Source organism: Capsicum annuum, chromosome 12 (assembly GCF_002878395.1).
Source record: "Capsicum annuum cultivar UCD-10X-F1 chromosome 12, UCD10Xv1.1, whole genome shotgun sequence".
NCBI classification, from domain to species: domain Eukaryota; kingdom Viridiplantae; phylum Streptophyta; class Magnoliopsida; order Solanales; family Solanaceae; genus Capsicum; species Capsicum annuum.
Window position 1 is genome coordinate 37,016,713 of NC_061122.1, and position 10,692 is coordinate 37,027,404.

At 36.4% G+C, this 10,692-nt stretch overlaps 1 protein-coding gene across 2 annotated transcripts; it reads right to left on the reverse strand.

Moving 5' to 3' along the window:
* Positions 1 to 1,478: 1,478 nt before the first annotated feature.
* On the reverse strand, positions 1,479 to 9,480 carry LOC107850544 (cellulose synthase A catalytic subunit 2 [UDP-forming]). 2 transcript variants are annotated; one of them, XM_016695147.2, is made up of 14 exons: positions 8,518 to 9,480; positions 7,472 to 7,667; positions 7,182 to 7,384; positions 6,972 to 7,074; positions 6,696 to 6,879; positions 5,792 to 6,058; positions 5,292 to 5,637; positions 5,032 to 5,169; positions 4,340 to 4,465; positions 4,017 to 4,229; positions 3,662 to 3,935; positions 3,348 to 3,541; positions 2,884 to 3,234; positions 1,479 to 2,479 (listed from the first exon to the last, which is right to left on the reverse strand). In XM_016695147.2, exons 1-14 carry the CDS (start codon positions 8,602 to 8,604, stop codon positions 1,895 to 1,897), a joined length of 3,267 nt encoding a protein of 1,088 aa, XP_016550633.1. In that variant the 5' UTR covers positions 8,605 to 9,480; the 3' UTR covers positions 1,479 to 1,894. The 2 variants fall into 2 exon arrangements, with proteins under 2 accessions (XP_016550633.1, XP_047257401.1); XM_047401445.1 differs by having other exon boundaries at positions 7,170 to 7,384; positions 8,518 to 9,478.
* Positions 9,481 to 10,692: the final 1,212 nt, after the last annotated feature.

Here is a 10,692-nt window from a genome sequence, read left to right on the forward strand (position 1 = left end):
TTATAATATAATTAAAAATTTATTACTAATTTTTAGGTGTGATGTGTCAAAATGAAAGTACTCTTCATATTCTATATTTTTGTGTATTTTATTTTTAAAGCTCTATTATTTATTCATAAAAATAATTTTTTTCTATCCTCACTTAAATTATTTGAGGTTAAGAAATTATCATTTTATTAAATTGATTCACTCATAAAACATCAAATTTCAATTAAAAACAAGACTCAATAGAGTTAATAAATTGAAGGTATAATTACATGAGTTAGGAATGAGATTATTCGGGAGAAGGTGGAAGTGGTTTCGGTGGAAGACAAGATGCGGGAAGGAAGACAGAGATGGTTTGGGCATGTGATGAGGAGGGGCACGGATGCCCTAGTTCGTAGGTGTGAGAGGCTAGCTTTGGATGGTTTCAGAGGGAGTAGAGGTAGAATGAAGAAATACTGGAGAGAAGTGATTAGACATGACTTGGAGCTATTACAACTTACTGAGGACATGATCCTAGAAGGTGTGAAGGTCACGGATAAGGGTAGAAGGCTAGTGCGTCTGTAGGTTGTAATTAGTAGCTGTAGAGCTCTTGTGTAGCCGGGTGTCCTTGTCTTTCCTTATTTCCTATCCTTTATTTTCATACTGCTCTTGTTTTCGTGTCTCTCTTATTTCCTTTTTTACTCTTTACTATTTCGTATTGCGGTTATGCCACCCACCCTGTTTCATGCTCTACTATGACCTTGTTAACTTTTCTCCACCTTGAGCCGGAAATCTATCGAAATAGTCTCTCTACTTCTCCCAGACCCCACTTGGTGAGAATACACTGGATGTGGTGTTGTTGTATATTTTTTCCATCGCCTTACATGATCATGAATTCTAACCGCTCAGCTATTAAGCCTTTTAAAAAGTTCCTGAAAATAGGAGTCGAAAGCCAATCATTTGACATTGATGCTTAGACTAAGGGCCTCAGCAAAAAGAAAGTACGAATTCAAAATTTCTCCCTCTAACTCTTAAGATAAAGAGCTGCAACTGTCCTTTATTAATATAATATATAAAAGGAATTACAATTTATAGCATTTTTTATACTATCACATACCACATTTTAAATGCGGTATGTCAAAATCAGGTCATTTGATGAACGATAATGACATAGATGAGCTCAGTTTTAACGGATGACATAAATAATTTTTCTCAAAATTCAATCACATATCTGAGACTTTAACCCAACATAAATATCCCAACCTCCACTTTGGTTGATCAATTTTCAAACATTTCACCAGAACAATCCCTATAATACTACCACCTGGAGTCATTATTAATCTTTTTGTCTCCTCCTTTTGGTAATTAATCTTATCACAAGAGCATTACTCTACTACATCAAAAAGAAAACAAACCAACCTATTCCAAATCACAAAAAATACCCCTCGTTGCACACAAACATCACCAAAAAACTTATCTGACTTGTGAAATACTGAATAACTGCAAAACTTGGATTAACCAAAGTTGAAAATTGCTTGGTTATAAAGTCCAACCAAAAAAGGACATGCAATTCTCAACTAAAGAGTGTACAAATTTAATGCATCCCCTTCTACAGAGGGTTAAATAACTTTAATGATATAGTAGTATTCACTGACAAATAGATGGAGCTCCAAAAGAAGAGAAGTGTCCCACAACAAAAAGAATGAATGGAACAAATTGTAAACAAATATTATGAATTGTATGTGTCAGCTCCCACTGCTTCATATCTACACTGATGACTCCCTCCACCTATACTCCTACCACCTTTTTATTCTACCACCAACCTTGTATATAAGTGTCTCTTCCGGCAAAACTCTCCCACAGTATCAAACGTCTGGCCCGTGAAAGGAAATCCCAACAATGGCTTGCTGCATCTCTGGAGTGTTAAGACTTAATCGTCACAATCCAATCCGCAGACTTCTAGCACGGGGCCATCTCTTGAGACAAATGGATTGACTCGTACCCACAACAATGTCAATACTGAAGCAAGAAGAATAGACCATACGACGACTATGGTAGGGGTTCGCTCTTGCCTTCCCATCAATCCTTTGAGGAATGGGTAAAGATGAATAATCACCCACAAAGCAAAGAATAGTCTACCAAATAAGGGCCCCCAAGAATCATAACCGTTGTTTATTGCATCTGAGATACCAACCACAACTCCAACTATGTTCATTATTAGCAAAGTCGTTGGTGGAATTAATAATGATGTCCACTTGAATAAATAGAGCTCAGAAAATGCTCCATCGTCTCCTGCTTTGGATGTGACGGTGAAACTTGTCTCGACACCAGCCAAAACCTTGAGCAATCCTTGAAACAGAGCAAAAAAGTGTGCAGAAGCGCCTCCAATAACCCAAAACTGCTCATTTCTCCACCAATCATCTATACCAACACCACCCCACTGCATCTCAAGGCAACCGGTGGCGGCAATAGAGATGAAGAGTGCGATGAATATAATGCTGGCATAATTACTGATCTGCAAATGTTCAAACATGCACAATTAGCGGACAACCTGAATTAACTTATAAGAGAATTGGAAGACGAAAGGAAGTGAAGGATCATACTAAATGGGGAAAAAAGTACCAGGTCACAGTAGTTAGAAGTATCAATTTGGTGTCTCACTAATGCTGTGCAATGCATGCAAGGTGAGCATTTATATATATTGTTAAGCTAATGAAAGTCATAAGCTATGAATTTCATCTTTCACTCTTGCTGAGAACTTTTGAGAATAGCGAGGTTCTGGCATGGAGTTTCTCAATATAGATCCAGTTATTGTGCTCGAACAGATGTATACATAGTGTAAGTTAAATTGTTGATTTTTCAGTAACTTTTTCTTTTAGATATATAACAGGTAAATAGCAGAATCAGAAATTGAGTTACCTCAGGCACAATGAATTTTCCAGTGATAAGGCAGATGGCTGGCAAGGTACAGTAGACAATCAAGGGAATGGACGTCAAAGGATACACAACAGAGTTTATGTAAGAGAACCGCTCCAGCCACTTCAATCCACCTCCATAGCCATACCAGAGCGGGCAATGCTTGCTCAACAAAATTTCAACTGATCCTAGTGCCCATCTAAGAACCTGATGGAGACGGTCTGATAGATTTATAGGGGCTGAACCCTTGAAAGCAGGCAGCCGAGGCATACAATACACGGACCTCCATCCATGGCAATGCATCTTGAATCCAGTCAAGATATCTTCTGTGACGGAGCCATAAATCCAGCCAACCTGGTTGAAGGTTAACGATTTCATCAGTTAGCAAACCACACTACTTTCTTTTGGTTGATAAACAACAAATTTACTACATTCTTCCATAACAAAAAGTAATCAATGGGTCTTACCTCCTTCCCCCATTCTGTTTTATCTTCGTAACCACAGCTAATAACATGAATGGCTTCCTTCAAAAGTGATGAGTGACTGATTTCCTTTGGAATACCGCCATTTTCTATAAGTGTTGAGGCAACAAAAACAGGAGACTGCCCGAATTTTTTCTCTAGTTTCACTTGGGAAGCCAAGCGTGAGTCCACATTAGCTTCTGTAATGCAGCATAAGTTAGACTTTTCACCTCTATCGATCAGTGCATTAACAACTTCATGTTACATTTTCTATAACAAAGGACTAGAACAATTATTCTTTAAAAGCATAAAGATCTAACCTTCAACTCCTTCTTCAATGGTTTCAAGAGCATGTATTTGCTTTGATGCCTCCCTGTGTTTTGGCTTCTTCTCTTTCTTCGTTTTCCCTTTCTTGTCCGTCTTCGATCTGAAGCAGCAACAGCAAAAGCACAATTTCGGCCAGCAGTTGCAGGTCTTGCTAGGTGGCTTCTTCTTGGCAGGAGCATCATATCCATAAAGTGCATGCCTTCTGAAAACACACCCCGTACCAACATATATTGGTCCTTGTATACCATCCAAACCTTTCATGTTAATCTGGAACCAACCTCAAGAATCAATTTCTGCCCAGATGGATTATGAATTGAAATCTAGTTAATGAAATAAAGCTATACATACGTCAAAGAACACAACATTTCTGTTTGAGTATCTGTCATGACGATCAATCCCATCAAACCTTTGTGGAAACTGCACATAGCAGATTTTCTTTCCTGAAGTGGGATCCATCAAGAAACACATGGCTTCCCTCAATGCCTTGCTATTGTTGATGTAGTGATCACAATCAACATTTAACAAGAAAGGAGCATTTGATATGACAGCTGAAACCCTCATCTGCATACCAGAGGGAAAGACAATATTGATAAAAGCAGAACTCCGCGTTCATGAATAAGAAATTTTGTTTTGCTTCAACATTTTAAGAAACATAAGGTCAGTCGAATTACCAAAGCATTCATGGCGCCTGCTTTTTTATGGTGATCGAACCCTGGCCTCTTTTCACGGGAAACGTAAACAAGGCGAGGTAACACAGTTCCTTCAACATCTTTGACACCATCATTACCAAGGAACACCTATTGAAGAGTTAATCAGAAAACTGACGTATAAAAAGAAAGATAGCAACTAATACCTTTTACACTCATTTAAGGCATTCCACTGAATTATGTTGACGAAAATTCAACAGATCCATTTTTTTGTTAATTTTGCACATTCTTATGAACTTTGAACACAAAGAAAGATCCAGATAGTTCTGTTGTGCAAGGTCCAAAATGTAGTCCTGGAAGAACTGGATCGTACACCTTAGAAGCTGTCTATGCCCCTGGGCTTCATCCAGAATATCCGTGCTGACTATAGAGTTTGATGGTCGGTGGCAACACGGGTAAGTTTTCCAAAAGAACTTATCAACACACTGAGTGCAGAAACCGTGCTGTTGGTGGAAATTATGGGAAAAAGAGAGGACATAGTTAACAACTGGGAAACTTGGAAAGAGAGGGAAGAGATCCAGGATGAGATTGGCAATCAAGTTAGATGGGCAATGCATAACTTGCCAACAGAATCTATGAAGGACTATGATACAAATTTTGAAGGTAACAGTCTCATTCAGTTGTGCAGTGAACTTATGACAATATATTGCTCTTACCTGGATCATACCAGGATGATCTCGGACATTGTTCCCGGGCCATGGAGTGCCATCCTGCATTGTCCACCCATCCTCAGGAACCTTTTGAGCAATTGCCACTAGACCGTTTATCCGAACTTTAAACTCTTCATATTCTCTCTGAGGCCATAAACACGAGAAAAATATTCAGATCAAAAGACCTAGAAGGTACAAATCAAAGTGCCTTGAAAGAGGTTTTGTTGCATGTAAAAAAAACAGAGAGATAATTCTATGCTATAAACCTTCATGGCACGCCTTTCCCTGACAAATGCAGGATGAACTTTATTTTTCAGATAGTCCATCTTTAGTGAAAAATACCATTCTGGAGCACGGGGTTCAATACTATACTTCTTGCAGAAAGGAACCCATTTTCTAGCAAAATCAGATGTCTCAGAAAGAGCTTCAAAAGTAAGCATTGCTGCACCATCATCTGACACATAACATGTAACTTTGTCCACGGGATAATCCACAGCAAGAATGGATAAGACAGTGTTTGCGGTGATCAATGGTGGTTCTTTCAACGGATCGACTGTGCTGACAAAAATGTCAACAGGAGCCAACTCTGAAGGCTTTCCTTCTTTTTCATACCTGAAATGATAAAACTTGTGAATACACAACAGCAATTCTTCTCTGTGAAAAACTAATGAACCCATTGAGGCTATTCCAAAAGTCCCAAGATAAATTAATCATCAAATTTTCTCAATATCAGGTCGACTCCAAAACACTAACAGCAGAACCCTACCTGAGTGAAAGCCGATCAAGGTATGTTTCTCGAACTATAGGGCACCACTTTGGGAACTGATCAAGAATCCATGAAGCAGCAAACCAGATCTCACAAATAACCGATGTCAACCACAGGCCAATTGCATCATTAACCGGATGGAGAATTCTATAATGGAAGAACAGGCCAAGAATTGCAAGACGGAGTATAATTAGAATTCTGTATGGGTTTATCCTGCTTGAAGATATGGGCAACTTTCTTGAAAGTGGCTGCCTTCCTTCATCCATCCTGAGAGAATGAATCATTTATAAAAGCTTGCTTAAAATATTAAGAAAACATCAGTGAATTAGAACCACGGAGAGCAGAAACAAGTCTTTTTTTTTCTCAGGTTACGCCTATGGAATCTCTGTACAAGTACTTTCAAGTTTGTAGGGAACCCAATAAGACTAGCAACAACCCAACACATAAGAAACCCCACAAAAACGACTTCATGAACAGAAATTGCAGAAAGAAAGAGCTTATATTTATGATCATGATACACAAATCTTAATCATTGGCATTGCATATGTTTTTTCATCAGCAATCATTAGCATTCAAATCTTTGCCGAGAAAGACATTTTAGTTATACTTGAGTGCATCTTGGATGCCTTCCATTCAAAACTAGAGCGGTTGAAACAGTATATATATTTCAAGAAGATTGATGGTACTATTTATCCTGCATAATTTTTAAAAAAATTGCAAAAATTCCCTTTCACACTTTTACTAATTGAGCCACTAACAAAATAAACAACATACCCAGTATATTCCCACAAAGTGGGGTCTGGGGAGGGTAAGTATACGCAATCCATACCACTACCTCAAAGGTGAGGTAGAGAGGCCATTTCCGAAGCCACTAATAAAATAGGATGCAGAAATATTTACGTACATAGGCAAATTAGGATCATCCAGATTATCCCCATGAAAGCCGCCGCCACCATCTCCTTCATGCTTGATCACCTGGAGTTTCTCATTCTGCTTTTTCTTCCACTCTTCCATTCTGTCCTTCCAAGAAACACTTCCATAGCCATATAGCGTAACGTCTTTCTCTGGAACCATTGGTCTTGGATGCACTATGACATAAAAGAAAGCATCGCCTCACTCTCATGTAATTGATACAATAATAAATAGAAAACACAATAACAATGGACTAAAATTAACTTACAGGATGCCGATGACTCGGTATGCGGAGTTGGATAAACCCCATTTCCAAAGCCATTAGATGGAGGCACTACGAGCGCATGCTGATTGGGAGAAATCTGAGAATCCTGGATTAAGAAATTGCAAGCATTAGACTTGTACATCTTCCAGATTATGCAAGTGATTGCTTTTCTTCTTTTCGTTATTTAAATTAAGGGCTTACAGGGATATTTACCTCTTCACCATAGGTCAAAAGAGGTATTTCTATTCCAGGAGAAGATGAACCTTGTCTTGAGGACGAGGCATTTTCACTTCCGCCATAAACAGAGGGAACTGTGCCTGAACCTTGGCGGCCTAAAGCCCCAATGCCATAATCAAACTCGTGCTCTATGTCATCAGTGTCATCTTCTTCCTCATCACCCTCAACACGCGGACTACCTGAAAATCAAAACCCATAAAACAATGTCCATAATCAATGCACTCAGCTTAGGTTTCTAGGTTTGCTCTGGGGAAAAGCTTCCATACCTTTAATCCGCTTGTATCTAGTTTTGCACTGAGGACAAGCTTGATTTCCCTCTCTTCTTTCATACTCATAGCAAGGTCTACAAACAGGGAAAGCACATTCGTTGCAAGCAACAAACAACTCTCCATCTACAGTAATCTCAAGTTCATCCCCACAAATCTGGCACACTTGTCCACTTAATTCGTGCACTGACTTTATCTGGACGACATAAACATCACCAAGAACAAAAAGTTTCACTGCAGTCAGCACCAAATTACCCGAAAGGAAGTATAATCGTCATAGATTACAATACATTCCAGAATCACAGAGCAGCAACAACAGCTTTTACGTAGACCTTACCTCTACCTTTTAGAGATAGAGAGGTTGTTTCCTATAGACCCTCGGCTTGAAATCCGGCATCACAAAGCATAAGTGCAAAACTTTGGTTGATTTTATTCATATAAAAAAAAATCAAGATCTATTGAAACAGAAGGAAAAGGGACAAAACCAAGGGCAAGATGCCTCAACAAAAATTAGAAAATGTTCTACGTTTGGGGGGATAATTATCCACAAGTAAGAAGTTAAAAAGCACAAGGACAAGAAAAATATAAGAACATTTAGAAAAACAAAGAATGGACCAATGAAATCCATCCAAAATAATTTCAAAGGTTATCTGGTATTTACATAAACCAATTAGCCAACATAAGCTGACAAATTACAAGACAGAGTAGATAAACCCTACAAAATATATTAACGGTGTAATTATCAATAAATAGTCCAAACCCCACCAGATTTTCAAAATTTTAAAAAAAGTCAGAATATCAAGATAAACTAACAATCACAAAACACAGTTGAAATAAATCCTCCAATCAGATAAAGGGAAAAAGAACTAGAAAAGCAAAATATACTCCCAGAAACAATAATCCCCTATACAGAAACAAAGGAAAAAGCAGAAATCTTTTTCCCAAAAACCCTAATCAGATGGAAGATTTATGAAAAAGGGCAAAAAGGGTATCCACGAAACTCACAATATAATCAAAATGAGTGATTTTTAGAAAAAAAAACTTACTCTTCCAATTTCATCAGCATTGATAAGCACAAACTCATTCCTATTATGTGAACCAGCAATAAGCCTTCCTCCCGTATTCATCATCATTTTCCACAACAAATTACAATCCAATACCCAGAAAAATAATAAATCTTGAAATTTCTCAAAAACCCCACTCCAAGATTCAACCTTTAGTGCTCAAAATCAATAAAGGTGACACCTTTTTGCACTAAAAACTAAATCTTGGAAAATTATGTAACCCCCCATTATCACATACCCAAACCAAAAACCCCAACATTTAAAAAATCACACTACATAAAAAAACAGAGAACCCCCACAAGCAAATTACAATATTACAATATTGTTACACTCAATAAATTAGGCAATGCTAGCTGTGTTTGACAAAATTGAAAAATTTATCTTCCTTGACAAGCTAAGCTAATGCTTGACTGTAATATGGCTGGAAGTGGGAAAAGAAAGGGAGAAAAAGTGGAAACAGTCTATCACAATGACACAAGTACAGAGAAAAGTATTGAAATGTGTAACACATAAAAAAAAACAACAAAGGCCAAATCAAAGTACCAACCAAAACTCCAACACCCCACCCCCAACCCCACTCCCTAGTAGTGAGAGAATATGAAGGTTGGGCAATCTAAAGCCTTTTTCAACACCCCATCCCCCTAGTAATTGATAAGGTTTGGGATCACAAAACAACAACTTGAATGAGATTTGAGAAAATTTGAGAAAATTATATATAAGCAATTACTCCCCACACACTCTAAAAAAGAAAAAGTGAAGGATGGGACCCACAAGAGTTGGTATAGTAATTAAAGAAGATAGAGAAATGAAAGTTTTTTTTTTCTTTCTAAATTAATTATGAGGTGTTTGACAAAAAACAAAAAAGAAAACAGCTGTAATGTAATGTAAGAGAGAAAAGAGAAAAGTTTGGTAGTCTTTGCTTTCCTTATCTTCTTGCTCACTACACTTGGGAGTTCTATTTGTGTGTGTCAAGTATATATAATAACAAGAAGAAAGACTATCTAAGCTGTAGTACAGTGGATTAAATTGTTACAATAAAGTGTTTGGAAGCATCTTTCCTAAATAGATTTTATATGACGTAAATTTAAATTAATTAAATTTTAATGAACATACTGAATATTGAATGAAAAATAAAATACCAACAACAAAATCCTAATCTATGGTGTTCTATTGGCTTGTTTCTTGAAAATCTCTTTAAAAGGGTGTCACAATTTTAGTCTGTAATAGGAACATGTGTTGTATTTTTGTATATATATGTTACAACAATTGTGTGTTACAGAGGGAAAATAATTGAGAAACTGGAACAAAAAATATAATGTGCAAAAATAACTAGAAAATAAACGCGTAATTGTGTAAAAAAAGGGAATTAAACCGCGTAAACAGATCCTATTTACTAGGTTTATTTTTCTCTTCTTTTTTTACTAAGAAGAAGGGAAAGATAAGAAGCTTTCTTTTTTATTTTATTCTATGTTTTTTAATGCAAAGAGAGAGAGAAGTTGTTACAATAGTAAATAATAATATGGGAATGTTACAAATGCAGTGAATGAATGTAATTTGTACTAATATAAGAGTATTGTTTTTGTACTATACTACTTGACCACAGACCATTGACTAACGTGAGTATAACGACATTATCAAAGGACAGTTTACTGGGTTTTAACTGGTTTTGTTCTCGAGTTAACTATTAAAAATATATTTAAATTATCATATTTTGTGAGTTGTATATTTAATTAGTTATTATCTTTTATCTTATCAAACTATCAATTTTTTGTATTAAAATAAACTTTAATATTGAATCGATAATAGGCACGTAAAATATAATATTCATTTAAATAATATTATTATAGAAATATTTAGTTCGAAAACTAGGTATTAATTCTGAAAGACAAAAGTATAATGAAATGATCATAAAATACATTATCTTGAAATATTTACTTTGAGAATGAATCTCAGTATTTCTGGTTAATTAATATACTCAAACTATTAATTTTTTTTGCCCTTTAATTTAGCACTATATCTTAATTTGCTCTTTTTTCTACTTTTCTCTTTTTCTTTTAAAATAAATTAATCTTTTAATAAGTCCTCGTTATTCGTTTTCAATCATCAAGAAAAGTACAACGATCTTGCTCACGGGTTCAATAGTCTTAGTAGCCGTTT